The sequence below is a fragment of the Salarias fasciatus genome, chromosome 18 (genome assembly GCF_902148845.1).
Source record: "Salarias fasciatus chromosome 18, fSalaFa1.1, whole genome shotgun sequence".
Classification (NCBI taxonomy): Eukaryota; Metazoa; Chordata; class Actinopteri; order Blenniiformes; family Blenniidae; genus Salarias; species Salarias fasciatus.
In genome coordinates this window covers 11,939,341-11,965,944 of record NC_043762.1, presented here as the reverse complement: position 1 = coordinate 11,965,944, position 26,604 = coordinate 11,939,341, and the positions used below count along the sequence as shown (strand labels likewise).

Sequence of the window (26,604 nt, the reverse complement as noted above, 5' to 3'; positions counted from 1 at the left end):
GTTCTCTGATACCCCCCCTTTCTCCCCAGTGGGGTAGTCCCCCTGATGCAGGGCAAGAGGTCGGGTTACTAGCTTCCTCCGACCCGCCTCCGCTCCTTAGCCCCGCCCCACTTGTTTACATTCCAATGCCCTTATTTGGAGATCTCAAGGCCCCCCCCCCCCTTCCTCCTTGTGTAGAGTGCAAACACTCTCACCTTCTCGGAGAAAGAAAGCGGGGCCGACTTATTCAAACGCTCTTGATTTTCATCCCCCTACCTGCTGCTGAGAAGACCATGCCTGCTCCCTCGCTGTTGCACTGCAGCGCCATCTCCTCTCCAGCAAACTCTGGGACTGTCTCTCACACGCACCTGGCAGGGTCAGAAAAGGTAAGAAGTTTCACTGTTCAGACGGTCAGGCTGCCTCCTGACAGAGGTGACAGGGAGAGGAGGCCGGCTTCGGGGTGAAGAGGTTAAAAACCTGCTTGCACCTTGCTGGAAGGAATGTTATAACGGGGGGGATTTGTTGGGGGGAAACTCTACCCTAGAGCCGACCTGCGTGGAGCCCCGAGCCGGAGCTGCTCCGGAGGCTGGATGAATATTCCTCCTGCATGTTTGAGAGGGAGGAGAATCGACGGAGCAAAAGGGGGGAGGCAAGGGGTGCAAAGCCATACATACAGGAGCTTTTGGAGGAGGTGGTAGGAGGAGGGCGAGCTTTTATAATGCGTGTCTGGTATTCAGATCCTCTGGTCATGGCTTGACTGAAAGGCAAGGACTTAAGGCGAAGCGAGCGAGTCATGTTCCAGGTTTCTTTTGTTGAGGCCGACAGTCCAACAGCAAGTTTCACCGACTTGGCAACGCGCTGCACTCGGACCCCTTCTCTCAATTCAAGGTCGAAAAAAAATTCTTGTTTTTTTTTTTTTTGTTGCTTTGGATAGTGACTCATTTTTTTTCACTTTTGAGGATTAAGGAGGCTGTTTGGACATATGCTCGAGGTCAAGGGGCAAGCAGGAGGGAGTTGGGTGGCTTAATCACAGCAGGGTGAGGAATGCAAGGGTCAGACTCCTCGAGCAGGATGTAACATCTCTCCTATAACCTGTGCATGAAGTATATGCAACTTTACTACTTCTACTACTAAACAAGCTGTTTGACAGTTCACCTGCTGGCCTGAGGGGAAACATGAGGAGGATGAGTGTATTAGCTTGAAGTAAGCCCTTGTTAGAGTCATGTGGACTGCACATTTTTCTCTGACACATCTCTGTAACATGATTCACGAGTTTTTCTCTGTCCGTGTTTGTTATTTGTAGTGTGTACTGTCTGGAATGTTGTCTTTATCGGGTGAGGTTGTGATTATACGTGAACTCTGTCAGTCAAACAGCGTGAGTGTTGTGAGTTTGAAGCGTGACTGTACATGTTCCCCTCCAGTCTTGTTTTGTCTGTGGGGTTTTTTTTTTGTCATTTTTGTGTGAGTCGTTGCTGTTTGTGTGTCTTCGCCCAAACCAGCTGACTGTATGAAGCGCTACGTCTCTTCTATTTTACAGCACCTCGCTCTCAAGGCCTAGCGCAGGAACAAGCGGCCAACAAGAGGAGCCCCAACAGCGGAGGAGGAGGAGGAGGAGGAGGAGAGGCCACGTTGGGTCGAGGAGCCCGCACCACCTCTGCCACCTCCAGTCCAGACCACAGTGACCACGCCCTGTCGGTCAGCAGCGACTCGGGCCTGTCCAGCACCTCACTGTGGGCAGACAGACCCACACCTGTCACCACTGCTACCACCAACACCGCCACCGCCACCATCAGGGCCAACCAGGGCCCCAGTCAGCAGGAGAAGGTCCAGCTGAAGCGCCTCCTGAGCGGGTTTGGTCTGGAGGATCCCTCCCTGGAGGAGATGGATCATCAGGCGACCCGTGTGGGTGTCCAGCAGGTTGTCCCGGCGCAGGTGCATATCAACGGAGAGCCCCGGCCTCGAGAGAGGGAGACGGACATCCTCGACGACGAGGTCATCACAGGTCACGATCTGCACAGCGTGGACAGTTTGGGGACTTTGTCGTCCTCGTGCCACAAAAGCAGCCAGAACTCTCTGCTGTCCGACGGCTTTGGGAGTCCTGGTGGAGAGGAGCAGTCTCACCAGCAGAGCCCGAACCAGCACCACCTCCATCACCACGCTGCACCTCCTCCCATTGAGGAATACGATCGGTCCTACGCTGAGGCCAGGAGGGGTTTTCTGAGCTCCAGAAGCAACTCCGTGGCTACCTCTAACCCAGCCGGCGTTCCACCACCCAAGCAGCATGTCTACAGACAAGGGAGCTACTCCACGCAGTCCTGGGTCCGCCAGCAGCAGATGGTTGCCGCTCAGCAATTCATCTACATGCCCGATGATGGGAACGATACCGAGAGATACCCTGGAAGCAAGCAGCGGAGCAGTTCAACCAAAGTGGGGCTGTCTACTGATCCACAGGTCCAGAGCAAGGACCCAGCAGCAGATGCTGTAAGAAACACTGCGCCTCTTGAAAAACAGGCGATGGTCAACAATAATAACAACAACAAGCGGGACGAGGAGTTCAAATCTCTAACGAAAGACATCGACAACTCCATTGACCAGCTCAATCAGCTGATCATGGACCTGGACCCCACCTTCATGTCAAACCACGGTGGCTCCATTAAGAGGAACGGTGGGACGCACGTCAACGGCTCGGTCGTCAAGTGCTCGAACGGCATCGGTCGTAGATTCGACGATAATAATGGAGCTCCCCTGAAAAGCACACAGCAGCACACAGGTAAGAGAGTCAGACAGTTGGAGGTGGTGATGATGATGATGATGATGATGATGATGATGATGATGGGAGCTGAAGGTGTGAATGAAATGAGTGATGGTTGTCATGTAAAGAGATGAGTCATCTGCATAGATATGATCTGTCAGCCTGCTGGGAAGGAGTATCTATCTATCTATCTTTCTATCTAATTATCCTTTCATCCATCCATCCACAAAAACACGTTACCAGGTAGTAATGTTTATCTCTACTGAGTAACTGACGTAACTTCAGCTTGACTTAATGAGTAAGTTAGCATTGCAATGCTTATGCTAACACTACAATGTGCATATTGTTAAAGCACCCAGGGAGAATATCACTATCGTACTAACTTTTTATCTTCAGTTACTGATCCCACAACTTTGCAGAGAAGTAACTAATCACACACTTTGTATGTGTTTGTATCTATCACATGTTATATAATTTATTGCAGAATTCCAGTCATTATCATTGCATATTGTATATGTTCCTAATAATGTGTAGCCCTGATTTCCACTAACTTGCTCAACCATGCTTGAAAATGTGGCAAGCAAGCCTTAAAGTAACTTGAATTTACTTGCTAAGAGTATTTCATTTCTGGTAATTCTTCTTCAGCGGCTTCAGCTTTCCCTCCTCTTCTCTCCGATGTTACCTTAAGCCCACGTCTCCCTCCCTCTCTCCCACCTGGCGTGTTTTAGTGGCAGAAATAGTAGGGTTGTTGCCAGCTTTTCAGATGTTTCTGGGGAAAGAGCGCCGTCCAGACTTGTCTTCAGAGGTATCTGAGCAGCACATCAGCATGGTACATGAAGAGAGGGCGAGCAGCTGTCATCAGACTCTCTGAACACTGCCGTCTTTTAGACTTCAGGATTGTAGAAACTGCATATTTATTTCCCGTCGGTTTCCTGAGACGTCCTCACAGACAAAACTTTTAATGCTGTGTATTTAAGCATTAAGCTCCGCTTAACCACTCTCTTAATGTGAAATTAGCCGTCTTTTGTAGATCTCCTTAGTTTTGTTGTCTCATTGTGCAACATGGAAGTTTTTGTGAAAGATTTGGTATTATGAGTGAAATGCCTTTGATTGTTGTTCTTGGCTTTGTTTGACAAACACAGGCTGTGCAATATTTTGGCTCGTGTACCTACAGTAGATTTCCACCCAAGTTATTTCCTCCTGGCTCATGTTGAAACTCATCCCATGAAGATATTTGGTCACAAAGTTCATGGGCCTAAAACACTGGAACGTATACTTCTGTTACATGTGACTATACTGCGTAGAATGGATCTGAAATCTCAAACATTGCTGTTTTTAAGGCTTGTTTTGCAGCCCCACAAGGGTTACAAACATGATGTGAAACTCATGCAGCTTATATTTGATCATATATCCATCTTTTATTGCGGTAATGCTGCTAATTACCTGTTTCCGATGCGAGCTGAAGCTATCTACTTAAATGACTTAATTAAAGGTGCTTAAGTCCCATGAAATGCACCCTGGGTGCGTGACTCACGGCGTGGACGTGTGTTTGCATGGGGGCACACGATGCCGAGAGGCCTGAGGAATTTCAAGGAGAAGAACAAGTGAGCCCGCAGGCAATGTTTTTTTTTTTTTTTTTGTATTTTTTTTTTCCCCTCCTCTGCTTGCATCGAGAAGCATACCTGCCTGCACAAATCCACCACACTGCACACCCGTTCCAAGAGACAAACGCCAAACGCTATAGTCCTGCCAATTCAAAATAATCTATAACAAGTTCACTTTTAAAGTAGGATATGGAATTAATTCCAGGAACAATCCCTCATGCATTTGCTGGAATTCAGTGTCCGTGTGACTCGAGCAGTCATGCCTTTTTCTGCCATCGTCTTGTATTTGCACATGCCTCAGTTCACTTTGGCACAGCTGCTCATTTACACACCTGAACTGGTGCTTAGAAGGTGTAAAAAGCGGGCAAAGGGGAAGTTTATTAAAGGAGCTGCTCTCAAACCACAAAGATTAATGTTATCCAGTGCTTTTCTTAATGCTTTAGGTGAATGGAAGAACACAGAAACATGAAGATTTTCTTTTATTGTATTTTATACTCTATTGATCTTGCTCTGAAAGTACTCAAGATTCTTTGAACCCAAGATTTATTTTCCCCTGCCAAGCAGCATGTTTTAATTGCTGTTGGTTGATTATACGTTTGCTTGTTTGTTGGGCTGGTGATTTTGATTTTTTTTTTTTTTTTAAATAGCTGTTTAACAGGTGAAAGTGATCTAATTTTCATCAATTTCTAGAGCCAGAACAAAAATCTAGAGGTTTTAGGGGATACTTTGCTAGTAACTGCAAATAAAGAGTAACTATTAGTTCATTTAATTCAATAATGATAAATACAATTACAAGTTACCTCTGTAAAAGAAATTGAGTTACTTTAGCTTCGTCTAAAATCAAAGGTAATTAGGTCGAGTTAGTTATTAAGAGGTGGCATTCATAGCATACTCTATACTGGATGTGCTGTGAGAGCCATCCAGTCCCAGATGAAGTGAGTAATGATCCCCAGCATTAGCACTTCTACACCATTAGAATTCTTCATGGCTGAGAGGCTGCAGCTCAGTGGGAGGGCTCAAATTAACACCGCGGTGCCGAGTGGCCGCGTACACACACACACACACACACACACGGACACACACACAGTCAGACGTTTGGCATTCCTCAGCTGTCCTCTGAAAACATTACCAGAGTTTAAAAAAAAAAAGAAATGTTGCCTGGCAGTGTGGTCTTTTCGCCAAATTAAAACTCACGAGTCCTCCTGTCAGGTTGTTAATCCATCTGTCGTTCAAAACAACACACTGTCAAGTGTAGTTCAACACATCAAGTAGCTGAATGGCTTTACGAGGGCGCCGTGGATCAGAGCTGCTTCACGCCAAGAGGGTTTGAACTTGCTCGACATTTGGTCATTTCTGTACCGAGTCTGCATGTTCTCTCTGAACCTGCATGACTTTTCTATGTGAATTCAAGAGATGCACTTCAGTGTGTGTTTGTGTTCTTGTCCATGGTAGAAAATTTGGATCAGAGCATGTTTCTAACCAGTGGAGTGAGGAAATCTCTGTAAAATGTTGACATTTTGGACGTTCTTCATTTTGTTTTCAATAAATTTTTGTTAGCAAAGAAAGATGCAAATCGGAACCATATCTGGATGAACCATGTAGGTCTATTTATTCGGTCCTTGATAGGTTGGTCGGTCGTCATAGCCTCACTTTGGTCAGCATAACTCTGCTCTGGCTGCCCTTACTTCTGGTAGAAACCAGGTGTAGAAGATGGACTTCACTCACTGCTGTCACACAAGATGACGTAACATTAGAATAATGCAGAACTGTTCTGGTTTAGATTGAAAAAGACTCACGCTTGAACTGAGAAGCACATCTATCTAACTGTGTTAGATAACTATCTCTACTTAAAGGTTGAATAGATAACACTGAGGTCATGCCATTTTTTTCACTCTCGTGTTCTGCTACTTTGTCATTGCAATGTGCTTCTGCCATCATTATTTTCACTATTCCATCTAATAGTGTTTTGAAATGGTGTTACAGGCTCACCAACAGGACAATTGTCTCTTTACAGTCTATTAGTGTGTGTTTCTTCAAATTTCTTAAAATTTTTCTTGACATAAAAAGACGATGTATTGTTCCTCCTTAGTACCTGATCTCATTTGGAAGTGTTTCATTTCAGTGTTTTTCATCTTTGTTACTGAGTGAAGCCTGTAAATGTGTTTACCTGTATGTGTGTGTGTGTGTGTGTATATGCAGCTGTCCAGTCCACTGAGGGCCGAGTGGGGGTCTCACGAAGTATAAACAGCCAAGGGAGGGACATCATGGATCACCCAGGCTTCTGTAACTCTGGGTGGGGTGAGTCCGAGGAGTACAGGGGCCAGCGGACGTACTCGCCATGTGTGCCCCAGTCCCAGGTGAGTACAGCACATGCACACACAACCAGTTTCATTGTCTGTGGTGTGTGTGTGTGTTGGCGGGTTTTATTGTGTTATTAGTGTGTGTTGGAGCATTACATGACGTGTGTTATTTGTTGCAGCACTCCATACTGTTCAGAAGTGACAGTGCAGACTACAGAGCCCAGTGTCCGGATGTGGACAGTGGCGTGGAGGCGGGCAGTGACATGACTCCGCCCACTCCCGCTTTCCCCATCTCTCCACCAACACCTTACGGTAAGCAGGAGACGCATCTAGTGGCGAAGTTGCTGATTATAACCTGCAAAAACCTTCTTGAAGTTCTTGTTCAGTTGAAAATGTAGTGTTGACTCTATGTAAATATATATTAATATTCATATTAAAGCTTTGTTTTTTGATCTATGTAGAGCACGTCGCTCATTTTCCCCATTCTTCTTTTAGTAATCCATCATGTGTAAATCATGTGTGTCCACCTTTCGCATCATTAAGCTTCTTACTTTCATGTGCGTTGATTGTTTTTCAGTGAAAACCATGGCGGAATTCACTCAGCTCCGGTCAGCTTCCAGCGGTGTTCAGTCGTACGGACAGTACAGAACAGACCACGGTGGGTTTGAAAGTTATTCAGCAATCTTTTTCCCAATCAAAGCTCTACTTAGTGCACAAAAGACATTTTTAACACACCGATGAGCCATTCATGATTTGAAAAAGACAAAAAAAAAAAACAAAAAAAAAAACAGATTTGCGATGTTAACACATAAAAATGACCTTTTCTGGCATCGCAAAATCTTACTGTATTCAAGTGTAAAAAGCCTGTGTCATGTCATATTTGTGCCTACATGTTTGAGGCATGTCTTTCATGACATCAGCTTTTCTGCTGACATCGACGTTGTTATTGTTGGAATTTTGGGGGGTTTCTTTAGACAAAGCCTGAAAACAAAGATGTCTGTGCACAAGCAGGGAGATTCCTAACCCCCGTCTGCCCTTCATGTTGGGTTTTACAAGAATGTCTTGGTGGTCATGGCCTGCACAAGAGGGGGTTTTTGACTGAAAGTGTGCAGTTTTTTAGACAAATACTTGATTCTTCATGGTATGAAGTCTAGTTGTGAGGCAGTACGGAGTCCAGCTGTTAAATATGTTCCAGAAAAGTCAAAATACTTACTTGCAGTTCTTGTGTCCTTTGTTATGCTGCTTTTTCAATATTTTATTGGTTATTTTTGAAGAAAGTAGAACACTATACGTACCTTAGAAAGTGCAGACCAAGAGATAATAAAATATCACAAGAATGAGCAAAAAAGTCTTTGTCTTGTGTCTGTGGGGTCACGTTTTATTTACCTTTGAATCTTTCCTAAAATGATTAGCATTTATACCCTATGTTATATATTATTAATAAGTTCTTATTTTCTTCTCTCGTCATGTGAAGCGATGGAAAATACCTGATGACTCATCCTGTAGTGGAGGGTGTGTCCTAATTCTTGTATCCAACCGAAGTTCTTGATTTCATTCTTAAGTCCCATCCCATCAAAGTTTAAATTGTCACTAGAGAATTTCTCCTCTGCACTAGCAGCAGGGTGTGATTGGCTTCTAAAAATGTCCACCAAATCTGGAAGACACTTCCAGATAGTCTTTAAAGCCTGTTTCCTGGATGTTCCCATAGAGATCTAAAGTATGTGTGAAGGTTTTAGGTCCTGGGAACAGATCTGTGCCCCTCACTCCCCCACCCCTGTTTCTGTGGTAACTGTAATTTAGAAAGCAGGGCAGGAAAAATGTTCTACATTCTGGGCTCACTGGTGACTCCTTCAGATTAACACTGCTAGTTTCTGTCAAATGCAGCCATTGAATCCCGTAACTGTAACCCTACATGCTTCCACAATGTTGCATCTGTATCCCTAAACAAATCACAGATTATTCCAATCACAAATTTCAAGAAATGGAAGATAGTCTGTCATCTGGATGTTAGCATTTCTTAGCACAGATTTAAAAATTTCATTTAAGTTTGAATCTACTGTGGTTGCGTTTTTCAGTCTCTCATGCAGATCCTCGGGAATATCCGGAGGTCAGTCATGTTGGGGTGGAGGGTTCTACGGACCCCGTCAGCTGTCACCGGACCCTCGTGCACACACACTCTGCCTCCGTCGCTGGGACGCTTCAACAGACAGACAGGTAGAAATCTGCCTCTAGCAAAACTGATTTCGACTAGCAGACTGTTAATTCTGAATAATCCTTTGTTTCATTGGCGCTGTGTCATTCAGCTCATCCATGACCCAGCCGTGGCCAGCAGAGCATCCCGTCCTGACCCGCCACTCGTCCCTGAGCGGCTACACCTCTGCCAGACCGCCGCCGCCGCACACCCTGGACTACAGCCAGCACTCCCCTCCCCTGCACCACCCCCACATCCACCCCGCCCCCAACGCCCACAGCTCCCCCCGGAGCAGCCAGCGGAGCCGCATGGCCCGCTACGCCCTGAGCCGCAGCCCCGGCGTGAGCTTCCACGACCAGGACGACTCCGGCCTCGGCTACGGCACGGACTGCCCCGGCATGGGCATGGACAGGGATCTCTTAGCCCCCGCGGACGGGGGGCAGCACCGGACGCAGACCCCGCTGCTTCAACCCCCGCTCCTGCCTGAGAAGAAGAGGGCGTCGGACGGGGAGCATTCGCTGGGGACGGCCTCTCCGGCGCTCAGCGGCTTCTCCAGTCCACACAGTGGGAGCTCTCTGAGTATCCCGTTCCCCAACGTGCTGCCGGACCTGTCCTCTCAGATACCCGGCACAGCCTCCCCCCTGCCAGGTACGCTGATGTTCACTGATGATGCTAACCTTCCATTTCGTCACAAGGCTTGGACGAAGTTACACCAGTTAGTAGGAGAAAGATGCTAGCTAATGTGAATATTAGCTAAAGCTACATAAATTAGTGGTAGGAAGATGATATGTGTATAATCTGGATGTTGTCTGAAGTTACAGCAGTTAGTTGTACAGCATACCAAGGATAGTCGACATAATGAGGAAAAGTCGTCAACTAATTGGTAATAAAATAGAATATTTCTCGGTTTTGAACTCGAGAAGCAGAAAACCCCCGCTTGCAGCTACATAACTGTGAGCCTCCTCCCGCTAATGCTAACCCTGGCAGCTTTATTAGCAAGTTCAAGACACACTAGCTTTCCAGCTGAATCTTTCTTTTTTCTTCATGTTTTCCAGATGTACTGGCCAGCAAGCAGGTTACTGTAAAATTTGTGCAGGACACATCAAAATTCTGGTACAAGCCGGACATCTCCAGAGATCAAGGTCAGTTCGCAGCGCCACACTTTTGTGTCAAAGTAATGAAAGAAAAGAAACATTTCCTCCAGCGGCTCCGCTGCTGTGTTTCTCTTCTTCAGCTATTTCAGTCTTGAAGGACAAGGAGCCGGGCTGCTTCATCGTGCGGGACAGCCACTCCTTCAAGGGGGCGTACGGTCTTGCTATGAAGGTAGCGACGCCGCCGCCATCGGTCCTCCAACAAAGCAAGAAAGGTAAGACAAATACAGACGGGAAAAGAAAAGAGACCTTCCAGGCAATCATGAATTGTCTTTGGCCTGTTATTCAATAAAAGAGTGCAAAATGTTAGTCTGAAATAAGAAACCACACAGGAAGGATGTAAGAAAAAGACCTTTGATTAGTATGATTAGTATTTCACAAGTGACTACTGAACGGCCTGGACAAGAAGCGATCCCCATGCTGTTAGAAACCGTGCTTATTAGCTTAATTTGGGTTGTTGTTTTTTTTTAGAAATTACTGAACCTTGGGTAGTTTTTGTCTCTTGAATATTTCAGAAAAATAAACAATGAGTGGGTCTCAGTCCCTTTTAGAAGACAGCTTCAACTTTCACCCTCAGTCTTCTTCAGTATCACAGAGAGAACCTTCAAGCTAATGTTCTATTTCTCCACATTGGTAATGTTTGAATCTTATATGGAAAGGGAACGTATGGTGTTTGAACATCCTAATTCAGAATGGTCGACTTTTCTTGACAGTTTTTAGCTGATTCTGTTTTTAAATCTGGTCTTAGCGATGTTGTTTTTTAGAGCTATACTGTATTCAGTAGTCACTGAAGCTGTTTCAACCAGCTTTTGTAGCTATTCTGGTTGATTTATGTTTGAAGTCATTGGTTTTAGCTTGGGAGTTTCAATCATTTTTAGGAATTTCAACATTATGAGCCAATTCTGGTTTTTGCTGGTTTTTCACCCTTTTTTTCTCTTTTAGCCATTTCAACCAGTCAGATTTAATGGTTTTAGCTGTTTTTTCTACTGGAATTTGGATGCTGTTTAGAGCAATTGTAGCTGCTTTAGTTTTTTTTTTTTTCACATTTATTTTGTTTGTGTTTTATTAGTATGTCAACCATTTTAGCAAATACAGCTGTTCCAGTCATTTGATTGGTTTTAGTCATTGTGGCTGTTTGAAAATTACTCTGCAAAAGAAATAAAAACAAGATACACATGTGGCTCCTAATCGAACATTAGAATAGATGTTGTGAGAAGACATTTGATCCTGTTAGTGGTGACATGGTGGTGACCAAAGGGTTAATGCTAACCAAGACTGAAAACCTCTCTGACTCCTGTCGGGATTGGTGGAATTGTTCAGACATCCTGGGAAATCACGCAGAGCGCAGTCCCACAACACAAAAGTCATCTTCGGTTACCGTTGTGGACTCTGCGTCACGGAGGAACCCGAGAGTCCTGTTTCGGTATTTGTGTGTCTGTTTCTCTCCTGGGCATCATCACCACCATCACGACCAAGCCGAGCAGACCCGCATTGCCTGATAGTCTTAGATGTGCAGCTAATGTTTCACCCCCGAACAAAAGATGTGCCGGGTCCATAAGCCTGAACTGATCCTGGGGCATTCATCAGAGGAGCTGCCCCACAAAACTCTCTACGCACAGAGACGTTCTTTCCCAGTGAACCTGGCTGTTTTCTCGGTTTTCTACCGTCTGCTGTGTCATTGAGGCGTATTCACCAAGCTGAGAGAACAATCAGGCCAAACATTGTCTGGATGTTTCAGAATGAAAACAAAGGCTGATTGACCAACCAAATTCAGGTCAATAATGAATGGTCAACTAATTTCTGTTGTGGGGATTAATGTTTGACACATAGTCAGGTTTTCCACAGAAGAGGTGCAAATATCGAGAAAAAGCACTTAACTTACAGTATATAGTTATATATAGAGAGAAAGAGCAGTGCCATTAGAAGTTGATGAGAAAAGGCATGAGATCTTCCAGAGCTTGAAGTGATACCTCGATGTTTTTAATGGCCTCAAAGACCATTGAAATCTGCAAAGACGTCTTTGATTGGACCATTTCTTTGACTTTCGTCTTCTAAGAAAGAGTCAGGAAAGCAAGAAAGCATATAGATGGTGATGTTCACAGAGTTTGAAGCGCATGTGTTTTTGTGTACCGTTAGCCTTTTTCCACTCTTCACTCGCACAACCACTTTGGGGATCATTTTTGGGTGGGGTCTGGAACCTGCCAGAGAGGTTACATTTCTTTTTCAAAAATTGTTTAATTTTGCAAAATTTTGCAAATGTCACCTGTGACATCGGTCAGCCTGCCGTTTGTCAATCACTGGTACTTCTGGAAACGCTGCCACCATTGCTGTGCATTGATTGGTTGCTGAGAGGAAATTGGTTCGGCTTGAACAGGAAGCTGATTCCAGTAGAAAAAGTATTGACTTCGAGATATTTGAGATTCAGAAGTGGATCAAAAAGCTTCAAAGCTCACACAATCTGTATCATAAGAAAATTTTATTGTTAAAAAGGTGTATTTTCAGACTGAAATTAGACCAAAGAGGTACACAGTTTGGAAAGGGCCCCTCCTACGCCCTTTGATTTGCCCCCCTCCACCCCTCACACCTGCCCTTTTGTTTGCCCTGTGGTGACATCATGACAGTCCAACCTCCATCCACGCTGGGAGCTCCAGGCACTGCGACTCCTTCCAAGTGTGAAACCCAACCCGTCTTAAGGAGCGGAGTCTTTGTGTGGACACATTCCTCTCAAAGACTCCTGTTGAATCACAAGCCAGGGAGACTGAAAGCAGAGATTTAATATGCTTTATGTAACTCTTCACGGCTGGGAAAAATAATGCACAATGACAGAGAATGTTGGGAGAAACTGTAGCAAGTAATGACAGTAACGTATCTTCTTCTGTCTTCCCCCCTCCCACGGTGTTTTTCCTCACAGGAGGAGACTTCTCCAATGAACTGGTTCGCCACTTCCTCATTGAGTGCACACAGAAGGGTGTGAGGCTGAAGGGTTGCCCCAATGAGCCCTATTTCGGTGAGCGCCTCCTTTATTTATTGCCAACAGTGACACCCTGTGGCCATTCACCGACACTGCACCAAACGTCAATACCTTTTGAACAATGCTGCCCTCTAGTGGCCTAGCCTGACTTGTACAAACACCATCCAAGCACGAGCCTCTTTAATGACTATGTATGCATTGAGATTACTTCAACTGTTTATAAATTCCCAGATCAAAAAAATGAAAAATGTATTTCAAGAGTTTTACAAGTTTTAAAGTATAGAAAGTAGAATTAATAAAAAGATTAAAAAAATTGTAAAATCAACCAAAGTTAACTATATTTCATGGTTCACAGCTTAAAAATCTCTATGGATTTGCCAAACATGCCCCACATTTATCACTCTGAGAAAATGTGGCATCATATATTTTTGTTATTTTGTCAGATTTTCATAAGTGACTTGGTGCACCAATATTAAGTGAGAGGTGCTTGTTTCAAGTCAGCATTGCTGAACGCATCAGTAAATCAGTTTTGAAGTCGAAATTCAGTAACTTGTCATTATTTATTAAATATGTAGAAACCCCACTAACTTGAATGTGTCACACAACTTGTTTTTCAAACAATTAATCTAATAAAGATAGTGTTTACTATTTGATTTATAATACAGGGGAATGTGTCCAAAATGTATATATATATATATATATATATATATATATATATATATATATATATATATATATATATATATATATATATATAAATAAGATGATCTATATGAATTTAAAATAATGTATTAACAGTGAAATTAAGTTCTCATAACTAAAAGTGAGTTTTATTTCAGTGTCCTGCACATTTTTCTTTTTTCTTTCTTTAGTCTGACTCTTGAGTTATACAGGATGCTTTAGTGACTCTTTACAACACTTTGTGGTATTAAAGGATATGCTGTCCTTGTTGTATTTTAGGGTATTTAATGAATGGTGGCTAGCAAATGTCTTACATCCTGCAAGGAAAATAGGTGGTGTAAAAAAAAAAGCTGCAGTTTGACTTTTATACCCTGTTTTACAGGAAGCTTAACTGCTCTGGTCTGCCAGCATTCAATCACTCCTTTGGCTCTGCCCTGTAAACTCATCATACCTGATCGAGGTAAGCACACAAACATGGAGTGATGGAGCTGAAGTAAACATTATTTCAGCTTCATGGCTGCTCCTTGCGTCCAGTTGTTTTTTCGCTGTATAATCTCGCTGCTGTTTTCTGCCTGGTAGATCCTCTTGAAGATGTTGTTGAGAATACCACACAATCGGTCACCAACTCTGCCGCTGAGCTGCTGAAACAGGGCGCAGGTAATCAGTCTCTGAATAGACGTGCGGACAAACAGATGATGGGATTACAGCAAAACACTGACGGCGTGTAATTCTGGGACACTTTTGGAAATCGGCTCTCCTCCATGTCCTGTCATTATGCATTGTGTCACTTGCAGTTCTTGAGACTCTTAACACAACAGCGTGACATTTGAGTGTTTTTTTTTTTTGTTTGTTTTGCGGCCCGCAGCCTGTAACGTGTGGTACCTGGGTTCGGTGGAGATGGAGTCGCTGACGGGCGTCCAGGCTGTGCAGAAAGCGACCAGCATGACTCTGAGCTCCAGCCCTCCACCCACCTCCACCGTGGTCCATTTCAAAGTTTCTTCTCAGGGAATCACTCTCACTGACAACCAGAGGAAGTGAGTACCTCACATACTACAGCGCATCATACTGAAATACACTAGCATATGCTCTACACCCTATACCACATCATATCAGATAATATTACCCCAAACCATCCCTCACTCTTACCTTACCAAACATTATGGTTTGCAGTATCTGCCTCATCATGTCCCGCCCTACAATGCCTCTGATTGGCTCATCAGCCCTCATGATGCTCTGTTGATTTTTAGCCCCATATTTTGTGGCTCCAACCCACTGAAAAATGGGTCGTGACCCAACACTCCTTTATATAACACATAATTCTCTAAATTTTTGCCATTATCCTTAATATTTTATCAGCAAGTTCACCATTACTAGAAAGAGGCAACATTTTTGATTGACTTTATAATTAAAATTTGTGTTTCTTCTTTAAGGCTCTTTTTCAGGCGGCATTACAACGTCAACACAGTCATATTTTGTGCTCTGGACCCTCAAGATAGAAAGTGAGTAGTTTAATGTTTAAATGTGTGTCTGCATGAGCAGTTTTCAGTCTTTTTTTTTTTTTTTTTTCCTAAAAAGGAAGAAACGCTGTAGATGTCTCGGTTTTCCTTAAGTACTTCACATTGTCACTGCTAATTTTAGATAATAAGGGCTGGCTGTGTTAAGTACACGTGTCACTAAACATTATTGTCTCCTTTTCTCTGCTCCCAGGTGGAAAAAAGACGGCTGCCCATCAGCGAAGTAGGTGCATTATTACTGCGCGAACAGCTGCAATTTGGACGCCCTGAAAGCGGTTATTTTTACACTGACCCAATGCCTCTGACTCGTCCGCAGGATCTTCGGCTTCGTGGCCAGGAAAACCGGCACCTCCACAGACAACATCTGCCACCTGTTTGCGGAGCACGACCCCGAGCAGCCCGCCAGCGCCATCGTCAACTTCGTGTCCAAGGTGATGATCGGCTCGCAGAAGAGTAAGTGACGAACGGCCGGAGCGTAAGAGACAGCGGAGCCTGGAGGTCATGACGATCTGGACTCAAACTGGATGTTATACACACACACACACACACACGGGGCGCTCGATCAGTGGCATCTTTAACTATACACCTCCTCTTATTCTTTATTCTAATGTATTTCTATTTACATCATGAACTGCAGATGAAAAAAAAACATAAGAAATGTGTATTTCTAGTTGTTTAAAACTGTAACTTCTCATACAGGTAGATTATAATGATTACCAGTATATTTTGAGTATGTAATACAAAAGCTGCTTTTCTTACTAGTGCATAGCATTTTAAGGACAAATCAAGAATTTCTGTATGTTGCTACATGTGATTTTTTTTCTCTTTTCTCGTATTTAACCAAAACAAATCTTTTTTTAAGCTTTGTAAAGTTCTGCAGCTACCCAGCATGCACTGCTTCAGAGTGGAGTTAAAACCACGGAAAAGCAGTGCAGCAGAGGTATATAAATATATATATAATTTGAACTTTGGGACTGGCTGCACTGCATGTTATTATATTATTTTATCTATGCAATGTAAATGTTGTTAAACTGTACGTGCGACTCGTTTTACCGTGTTTCAATCATCTCTGTTGTAAGGTGTTTTCCAGTATGACCACTTTTGATAAAATGTGTGTGTGCGGGTGTGTGTGTGTGCAAAAGAGTGAAATGATAGAAAATATTTTAAGTAAACCCTAATATATACTGACATGAGCTGGTTATAGGACGAGTGGTTGGGTTTCCACTTCATCAAAGGCATTTTCTGTTTTTTACTTTATCTTCTTTTGTGGACTTAAAAAAAAAAAAACATTTTAAATAAGGCTGCTATATTAGACATAAAGAAAACTTCCTTGTCGGAATTGCACGAATAAATTTTTTTCACCGAGTCGTATGTCAATGACATCTACACCTGATCCGGGGAACAAAATGTTGGTTGTTAGCTTGGATTGTTGTACATGAGACGATGACTAAAGGAAAATCAGTCATTTGAACCTTTTTTTTTCTGTGTTTGAATTATATCAATGGAGGGACCTTCGACCCTCATCAAGCTGTTTTTATTCTCACTTTTTTGATATGACCTGTACCTCATGTTTATCTCTCACATCCTCATTCTGTGTTTGTACGACGCGCTACATGTGAAGCCTTTATTTGTGTATGGACTGTTTGATGTGCTCTGTAAATAAAACCACATGAAACCTTGGGATTGCTCTCTGTCAGGTAGATTCAACAGTGACCAGTGCCGGAGAATCCAGAAACCTCGTGAATGAATGTAATAATAAAGAAGTACTCTATTTTTTTTTTTTTTTTTTTTTTACTATATGTCACAAAACTGTGTTATGAAGAGGTTAAGTTTGAATTTCTTCCTCAGCTTTTAGTCCCTGTTTTGCCTTCTTTGTCTTTTTTTTTCATCGTGATCACAGTTTCCTTGCTTTCCTCCCGTCCTTTTCACACTCTTTCTGGTTCCCTTTCTCACTTTGAATTCCGCTGTGCACGTTTTTGTTTTTGTTGACGTTTTTCCTGTTTGTGGTTCTTCGGCTGTGCTGTAGCGGCGTTCAGTGGTCATACAGTGACATCCAGTGGTTGCTGATAGAATATGCTGGTATGTTTTGATATATAAATCACTTCTTAATAATCGTAATACTCACTGAGTTTATGACGCCACCTCAGTCTGACCTTGTCTTTCTCACCACTCCTAGAGTCAAGTAAATCATCGATTACATCCTTTTAAATAAATGCTGAAGTTTTTCAGGAAAAAGAAGGTGAAGATGACATTAAAGTGTGAGGAAAGTTAAACATCCAGTTCAGTTTTCAGCCAGCAGAGGGTGCGAGCAACTCTTGAGCTTTTACAATTTTGTGTTTTAGTGACATGATTGAAACTCTTTCACAAAAGTCAGTTTTTTTCACATCGCTAGACATATTTTTCAGTACAAACAAATAGATTAAAATGACTCGAAATAACTGCAAAATAGATTCCAACAGATTACAACACACACACTCACTCACTGGAAGTATATATTTCATTGAGATTACATAGAATAAAGAAACACAAACGTACCCATAAATATAAAGACTAAAGACACAAATACATCCATACATGCAGGTTGAATTTACTCAAATAGGATGGCCATACTCTATAATGTAGAATTATTAAATATAGAAACATATACCAACATATATACTGATATATACAGACTAAATTGATGAAAAATAACTCATATTTACACATGCTAGAAATCAATTGACACATATTGGTCATTATATACTGAATAGATATATGAAAGTAACACAAAAAACACTGAATATGCTAATAAATCTACAGATTAAGCAAAACTACAGTAACAACCACATGTATGCCAGCACAGGTAACCACTGACATATCGATCTATATATACAGTGTAGATACAAAAGTTACATGCATTAAGAATGGAAGACAAACTTGAATAATTAAAAATACAAGTATTAACTGTCAATACTACCATGTCTGCCCCCCCCCCCCCCCCCCCCCCCCCCCCCACACACACACACACACACTCACACTACAACCCTTCTGGATACGCCCCTGCTGTGTGCACGTGCACATATCTGACACGTGTCGCTTCCTCTCTGAGTGTGAGCGCAGTAAAAGAGGATTTTCCTCTCGCACAGGCCCAGGCAGGTGGCTCTAATGGCCCTGCCGAGGGCGGGCGGGGCGCGGCGGGGGGGTTAAATTGCAGGGCCGCAGCCGGAGCGGGGGCAGGAGAGCCTCCCCTCTCCCTCTCTCCACTGCCCCTCTGCAGGTGGTGAAAGTGAAGAATTCCCGGGGAGGGCAGGAAGGAAGCGAGGGCCCAGGTGTGGCCCCGAGCCTCGAGCCCAGAGCTCACAGCCCGTCTTCCCTCTGTTATTTAATAAAAGAAGCAGGGGGGAAATCCAGAAAGGCGAGAAAGCTTGTGAGACTACAGAGGAACCTGTCAGAGGAGACAGTATTTCACACATCTAATGACAGTGTGTGCAAGACAGGCACACGAAGACAAGCAGGTCTCTCTAAAATCTGCAATGAGTCTCAATCAGGGTTCATTTATCTGTCTTAAGTTTCAATTTTTACCTTTATATTTGAAAGATTAACCACTTATTGAAGAGATTGACATTTAAAATGCAGCCAACTCTCATGTTCATATAAATACTAAGAACAAATGCAAATAAATGCACTCCCCTAAGCACAACAGTGACATTACCAAGATGATGATAAGGCGAGAAGAAAACTTGTCATGGAGGCTGCCAAGAGACCAACAGCAACACTAAAGGAGCTGCAGGAATTTCTGGCAAGTACTGGCTGTGTCATACATGTGACAACAATCTCCCGTCTTCTTCATATGTCCGGGCTATAGGGTTGGGTGGCAAGACGGACGCCTTATCTTACAAAGAAAAACATCCAAGTCCGAATTCATTTTGCAAGAAGACATCTGAAATCTTCCAAACACATGTGTTACAGTCTGATAAAACCAAGGTTGCACTTTTTGGACATAATTCCAAAAGGTATATTTGGGACAGAAACCACACTGCATATCACCAAAATAAGACCGTACCTACAGTGAAGCATGGTGGTGGCAGCATCATGCGTTGGGGCTGTTTTACTTCAGCTGGAACTGGGGCCTTAGTCAAGGTGGATGGAATTATGAACTTGGGTCACATTAAAGGTGGAAAAAGTTGTGAAATTATTTGTCTTGCTGTCATTTTTTTACATCACGAAAACCTGGCATTTCAACAGGGGTGTGTAGACTTTTTATATCCACTGTATATAGAGGTTGGATGAAGGCATAAAAGGATTCCTAAGACAGCACAACTCTGATCAAAAACACAAAACTAACCAGAACATCAACAGGAACATTGAAATCAACTCCAAAAGCAGAAGGATCCTGGCATTTGAAGGAGAGGCTTATTGAAATGGGCACAAATTGCGCTCACACACACACACACACACACACACACACACACACACACACACACACATTCAGTTTGTTTACAGCCTTCTACAATGATGACGTTTGTGTCCCCAGCTCCGACCCCCAGAAGACACTGATCAAACCTGTCACTCTCACTACACTCGCCCCACAGTCAAAACCGGCTTTCCCAATGAACTCCATACATCCCTCCTGTTCAGTGAATGATTCAGGGGTGAAAGGCCATGTTGATCGGACCCGCAGCACCCCGGCTCTGCAGCGTTTTTATGGCCACTTAATTAGAGGGGCAGGGTTCATCTCTTTCCTCTGAGGCAGAACAAAGGTTGGGGAGCAAAAAATAGAAAGTGCATTCTGGGATGGCTGCACAATTTGAGGCCCCTGCTCGGCTCCCTGCAAACGGCAGAGCCTAAAAATGCCCTCCGCAGACAAACGCTGGGCTTTCATATCGGGCTGCGCGCTGGTTCAGGTCAGGTCGAGAAGACGCCCCACACCAGCCCCCCTGATCATTAGTTTGCTACTGATGCAGAAAGTTTGTTAATTTGTTTTTCTCGTGTCGCTTCACAACTTCGGGCCAAAGCAGCAAATTACTGCGACGTTTACAGAGGGGAACAAGAATTTCTGGTGTATTGGTGTCCTGACTGCACACTGGACGCTGACCCAATTAACTGCAGGGGAGACCGAGCGGAAAGGGTGCCCGGCGACGCCCACCCTGTGTGATATAACTCTGTTTACATCGTTATTTTCAGCAAAACAGTCAGAGATGACTGTTGTGAAGCAATCAGCCATAACATTATGACCGCCTATGTAATATTGCATAGACTCTTCTAGACCAGAACAATCTAAACCGGTCTAGATTCTGGAGCCATTATCACCAAAATCAGGAAAAGGCAGAACAAGGTTTGTTCAGATGTTGGTAAACAATCCATGAGAGAGTGGTGCAAAAACCATTTTTTATGCTCTAGGATCGATCATGTTCATGTTCATGATCATTCGTGTTGAAAGAAAGCATCTCAAACTTTTACTGTAATATTTTATGTTTGCAGGTTGATAAGGCGGTGTTACACCTAATGACGGAGGAGCAAATGGTTAATTGCATCACATCTTCTGGTGACCGAGTAGCTGTCATGAAGAAACAAACACTTATGCGACACCGATAAGAAGTCTCGTTTGTTTTTTTTTGGTTAGGAGACAGAAAAATAAAATTAAAAAAAAGATGAGCTCTGTCTAGTGCCCCAGGTGGTCAAAATGATACTCAGTAAACTTCTGTCATTGCTTTGTCACGTCTGTTTTGTTTCCGTTTTCAGCATGGATGCGCCAAACTTCATGCTGGTCGCTCTTCATGTAGTTTTACAAGGTCCCACAAAAATTCATCTTTTTTTTTTTTTTTTTTTTTTAAAGATGTCCCTTGGGGAGCGCCTCAAAAAAATAACTACACTGCATGTATAATCTTACAATTTTAAATGAGGAGAGTCTGTGTGCTCTCAACACTGCCCCCAAGTGTGCAGTAGAAGTTGAGGCACTGACTGAAATACATAAAACACAGGATATGTCATAAAGGTCTCTATAAATCTTGCATTGGTGATTTACAGCTCAAGGTTCAGTCAAGTTTGTGTTGGATTATGCTATCTGATAGGGGGAGTAGCTCATAGCTGCTTCACCTTGCATGTCTCCAAGAAATCTGGACATCCAACCATGAAACGTCTGGAAATAATCCATAAAATAGCATATAGGGACTTTTCATATTTCATTTGCTATTCACTTTGAATGGTGACCCCTGAGGCCGTGAGTGACCCATTAATCCTTCATGTCTTTTGATATAACCTGAGAAATACAAAGCATAATGTCAGGGTTTGTGTTTTGTCTCTTGTGTTTCAGGCTGTGTGGCTCCCCCTCCTCGTGTTTGATCACTGATGTCTTTCACCTGTGCCTGAGTGTGTGATTGTCGTCACCTGGTGTCTTGGGTTTATAAAGGGCTGTCAGGGTATGTGTTCTGGTTGTTTGTCCATTTGTGTTTCTGTTCAGCGAGCCTTCATTCTTTGTGTCTGCGTCTCTGCACTCTTGTCCTGCAGGCTTTGCGCTTTTGTGGACCTTTCTCCAGAGTTCGGGTCTTAGTTTCTACTTATTGACAATAAAGTGAGTTTTGCTTTCATTGTTTTTGACTGGCATTTTGGGTTGACCCTTCAAGACAGTGTATCCTGGAACAACATGCAAACTCCAGCAAACGATGGATTAAAGTGTCTGCTTTGTAGAATTTGTTACAGAAGAAAATAATCCCTGGTTTCTGACCAAATTAAACCCAATTTCCACAAATTCTTCCCATTTGTGCAAACATTTCTTAAATGCAATTTAGAAAAAAAAAAAAAATCCTCCCAGGACAATGTGCTACAGTAATCTGAAGCCCCTGTCCTCCCGTTGCGGCTCATTAAATCAGACGTGGTCAGACATGGCTATAAGTTTTTCTGCTGACAGTTCCACTTGCAGCCTTGATAACTTTCTGTATTTTCTCCCCACTTCAGCTGCAAACCACAGACCACCATCACTTATAAAGTAAATGGAGCATTGTATATCCTGCATCTGCAAAAGATATTCCCTCCTTCGCTGGCAGTAATTTGTCTTTGTTTATGAGTGAGTAATGGTGCGTCGGTGTCAGTAGGGTGGAAAAAAAAGAAGCATGACAGAGGGACCGAAAATTACATGTGCCGTCGTCTGATGTGTTTGTATTTTAATCATTTAGCATGACAAACCATGTCAAAGGGGAAAAAATGAAGTAGTTTTTCTCATTTAAAGGAGTTTAATGAGCCTCTATGTTTACATTGAACTCATGCTTTCCATATAATCCAGTTAATTGCAGTTATAAAACGGAGAGTGGCTGGAGGGAGAGGGGGAAAATCAGCGTTTTATACATGCGTGTTCAAATGTCCAGTGTGTCTGGAAGAAGCGGAGACATAGGAAGTGCTACCGTCAGGGTGGTGGCTGGGGGGGGGGCATTCGGGGCCCAAAGCAGCGGCGGCGGCGGCGGCGGCGCCACTCTCAGCCCACTTCCGCGCTCCCTGCAATCCGTCAGGCTCTGCCTCCGTCCTCCACTATGCTCAGGCCTAATTACAGCTTTGGACTGCCTCGGGGGGCCAAGCCTCCAGAAACGGGGGACCACGACAGCTCCACAAACACTTCACTCCAAAAAATAAATCTACCTTAAATCAGATTAAAAAGTTTTTTTCTTCTTCTTTTGTTCACTGCCTCTAATAATCCATTAATTGGTGGATCAAAGGAAAAAGATTACTGTGCTAATCACAATAGAGACTTTCTCATCCGATTCATGTGCGATGACATTTTCCTCCAAAGGACTTCAGAAGAGGGTGGGGTGGGGCAACTCTGTTAGTCATGAGACTCCTGAGTGGGAAAGAAAAGGGCTCAAGGTACCAGACTGGTCGTGTGATGTCTCTTTTTTCCACTCCAACTCACCTCCACACAATGTCGACCCCACACCACAGACACACCGGACTCCCACACAGCTGGCTCAGACTCCAATGGAGGACAGATGCAAAAGACTTGAATGTCTCTCTTTATAGGGTCTTCCCAATGGCAAACTAAATTCCCCAGTCTGAGCCAAAGGCAACCTTTGAAACAAGACCACAACAACACATTACTTTAATTCATGTAAATTCATGTGGCCATTTTGAGCTCCCAATATCAGCCTGAGCCTCACAAGCTGCCACAGTTGCCCTCAGTTTTGGTGCACCAGAAAGAAAAGGAGCCCCCTCAGACCTCCTCCACCCTTGACTCCTGTCCTATTACAAATGACAGGGTTCAGCTTGTGTTGCTCTCATTGATATAGCCCCTTAGACAATTTACAATATCTCTAAAATTCAAAAACTAGGAGGAAGTAGAGAAATAGAGTTGTACATCTATATATGATTCATTAACCTGATACCCAGCTTTTCTGCATTTTCTGTGACGCTGATTATTCACAGAAAAGACTGATCAATATTAAAAAGAAATGTGGAAAAACAATTCTTTGACTGAGATAAACTTGTCATTGGATTTCTGGAAACATTGTTTACACTTATTTAAGTCCTTTATACCACAATATAATATGTGCAATCACAAAAAGTGCATTCAGTTTCAAACTTGAGACATTTTACTTGTATGAAATTTCTCCCTGTATGCAGATGATGGTGTGGCATATGTTAGTCCTTTGGTCAGCTGTCTCTGACCAAACAGACATCAGGAAACAAATGAAAATGAGTTTGCATAATGCAAGGAAAATTCTCATTTAGTCCTGCTTAGCTTTCTGAATATATTCTGAGTAATTCAAGTAGAGATGTCAGGCCCTGTATGTGTTATGCTGTAAGTGTGCTGGAAATTATTTCCTTTCCAGGAGTTATCCATGGAATAAACAATCAAACCATGTCTGACGCTATCCCAGTCTGTTTCTAGTTTTGGCTTTCATGGTTTATGTTTCGTCACATTTAGTGATCTGTGTATTTTTGCTCCGCCCTCATGTCCTCCTCTGTGCTCCCTCTCCTCCCCTGATTACCCTTGATTGTTGTCTGCTGTCTCATCAGTGTGTGTATTTACGCCCTCAGTCTGTCCTTGTGTCTTGTTGTTCCGCCTGTTTGTTTCTGCGCCTTTCTTGATTCTTCTAAATTTCATTTTGATGGGTTTTTCTGTGATTCCTTTGTGAATGAAATAAACGGATCCTAAGTATGACCTCAGCCATAAAACCACATCTTAACCAGCATATCTTGTGTGTGTGGGTCCTGCAATTTAGGTCGGACCCCACAAAAGTCATTTGCTCCCTGTTGTTGTTCCCCACACAGAGAGAAACACAAGATTTTCCCTCATGAGGACTTAATGTCTCTCCCTGCGAGTGATGACTGAATCAAGTCTTCACATAAATAATAAATCAGAGGTGTCCAAACCGAAAAACTGGACTGAATGATGTTAGATAATTTCTGCAGGACTATTGAAAATGGACCATGGGTTGAGGTTGACCCGTTTGCCAACGTTTGGTCACCTCTGTAATAAACAGCATGCACACTGTATTTAAATAGCTTTAGGAGATTGTACATTGACTTACATTAACTTCTTAGACTCTTAGTCTGACCTCAGTCTTATTTTAAAACATGTTTTCAAAGACAAACATCCTTTTGTTTTTTGTGCCCACAAAGATGAAGAATCAACATAATGTGAATGTCAGGTTGATAATAGGTCAGTATCCAAAAATATAGTACAAATCCTAATGGGGTACTTTGAAATCTGAGGTTTCCCTTCAGAACATAGGTATGCACTCTTATGACCAAATCAGATGAGTTTGAAAATTTCAACCAAATAAAATTGATCTGGAGCTGCAAAGCATGTGTAACATTTAAAGTGAAGCTAGCACAGTCCATAAAAACATATGTATGTTGGTTGGCTTTCCATACAGTACTGCTGGATTTTTAAAAATATATTAGCTATTTGATTTCTTGAAAAACTTTTAAGTTTATTATTTAAGTTTTCTTAATTTTTTTTCAGCCAACAGTTTTAGTAGCTTCGTTTTTTCTTAACATTATATATATATATATACATATATATATATATATATATATATATATATATATATATATATATATATATATATATATATTCTATTTTAGCCATTTTAGCTGTTTTGCATGTCTCACATGTGTTAGCTGTTTGACAATTATTACATCTCTTTTGTTTTTCCTTTTTTTTAAACTTATGCAGGATTGTCTGGTCTGGAAAATGTATTAGATCGATTGTATTGATCCTTAAAGCAGAACTATGCAACTTTTTTACCTCAATAAATGTTTTTCAGAATCCCTGTGGGGGTAAACAAAGACTTGTCACAGTGATTGGCCGGTCCCTCCACTCTCCCCGGGGTCTGTGTCCTGAAAACAGCACTTGCAATTTCAGAGGAGCGGACCTGACTCCATCTTGCAAGAACAAACCTGCTTTACGGCACTCATATGGCAGTACAAGTATAAAAACAAACATGAAACCCTCGCTAGCATTAGCAACGCCACCCTTTGGTGCTCATGGATGGCAGAACCAAAAAGACAGAAAAAAACGTCTGACGAGCGGACAAATAAGGAAACGGGAGTGGGACGCTCTCTGCGCAGGGGTGGGGGTGGGGGAGGCGGGTGATGCGGAGAATGTTTGCAACAGTGAGCTTTCACAGGAGACCAGTAGGGGGAGTGCTAAAGCAAATCTTGCATAGTTCTCCTTTAAAGGTGCACTGAAATAATACCACTTCTGTACACCATGTGGCAGCAGAGAGTCGTTTTGTGTCAGTAACTCTCTGTACCATCTAGTGTTATAGAGTGGTGCTCCAGGAGTTGAAATTTATATTTAAGAATATTCAGCAGTTATCTATGACTTTAAAGGTACATTAAGGAGTTTTTCAACTTTAAAAATACTTATTTTCCACCATAAATATGTTACAAATATTCAATGATGTGTACAATGTGCCCTCGCATATTCATTGCAAGTACCGCTAACAGTGCTAAATTGTCACTTGAAAATTGCAGTGTTGGTCCAGCACCAGAATTTTTTTTGTGGAGAATTTGAGAAGATGTGACGTAATGTGCGATCCTGCTGGCCTGATTTCCTTAAGTTTCGTTTTGTCCGCCATTACTCCGCCAGATGCTTAGCGAGCAACAACTGAGCAGTGTGAGGATGGATCTTCCAGAAAGTAAGAAAAGACAGGCTTCTAAGTACTGCCACAACTCCAGCACAGACCCCAGCAGGCAAAAGAAACTTAAATTTTACTCGAGCGCTACTAAAAGAGTGAGGAAGGAGTTCCCCTCTTCCGTGAACATATATGGACGCAAGCCACAGACACGAGCGTTTCACTAAGCTGCAGTTACGTCCAAGGCCTGCAGGGGCCGTTGTTTTGCATAAAACGTGAAAACTCCTTAATGCACCTTTAATAATAACGACTTTAATAATTTAACCTGGAAAAAGTAGTATTAATGTTTGTGAATGCTTGTAATCTGATTATTTAAAAGTGCCCTAAAATCAAAGCCAAGCACCAGTAAT

General features: G+C 42.8%; 1 protein-coding gene across 2 annotated transcripts in view; it reads left to right on the top strand.

Moving 5' to 3' along the window:
* The window catches only part of tns3 (tensin 3), a 40,211-nt gene extending 23,388 nt beyond the window's left edge, over window positions 1-16,823 (top strand). The window contains exons 13-27 of one of the 2 annotated variants that reach the window (XM_030114279.1): window positions 1,517-2,749; window positions 6,535-6,692; window positions 6,815-6,947; window positions 7,213-7,293; window positions 8,711-8,849; window positions 8,939-9,474; window positions 9,882-9,968; window positions 10,061-10,192; window positions 12,889-12,984; window positions 14,012-14,089; window positions 14,209-14,286; window positions 14,495-14,663; window positions 15,060-15,128; window positions 15,337-15,366; window positions 15,460-16,823. In XM_030114279.1, the coding sequence (XP_029970139.1) occupies window positions 1,517-2,749; window positions 6,535-6,692; window positions 6,815-6,947; window positions 7,213-7,293; window positions 8,711-8,849; window positions 8,939-9,474; window positions 9,882-9,968; window positions 10,061-10,192; window positions 12,889-12,984; window positions 14,012-14,089; window positions 14,209-14,286; window positions 14,495-14,663; window positions 15,060-15,128; window positions 15,337-15,366; window positions 15,460-15,604 (3,164 nt within the window). In that variant the 3' untranslated portion in view covers window positions 15,605-16,823. The remainder of the gene's footprint in view (window positions 1-1,516; window positions 2,750-6,534; window positions 6,693-6,814; window positions 6,948-7,212; window positions 7,294-8,710; window positions 8,850-8,938; window positions 9,475-9,881; window positions 9,969-10,060; window positions 10,193-12,888; window positions 12,985-14,011; window positions 14,090-14,208; window positions 14,287-14,494; window positions 14,664-15,059; window positions 15,129-15,336; window positions 15,367-15,459) is intronic. The other variant, XM_030114280.1, reaches the window with a different exon arrangement.
* Window positions 16,824-26,604: the final 9,781 nt, after the last annotated feature.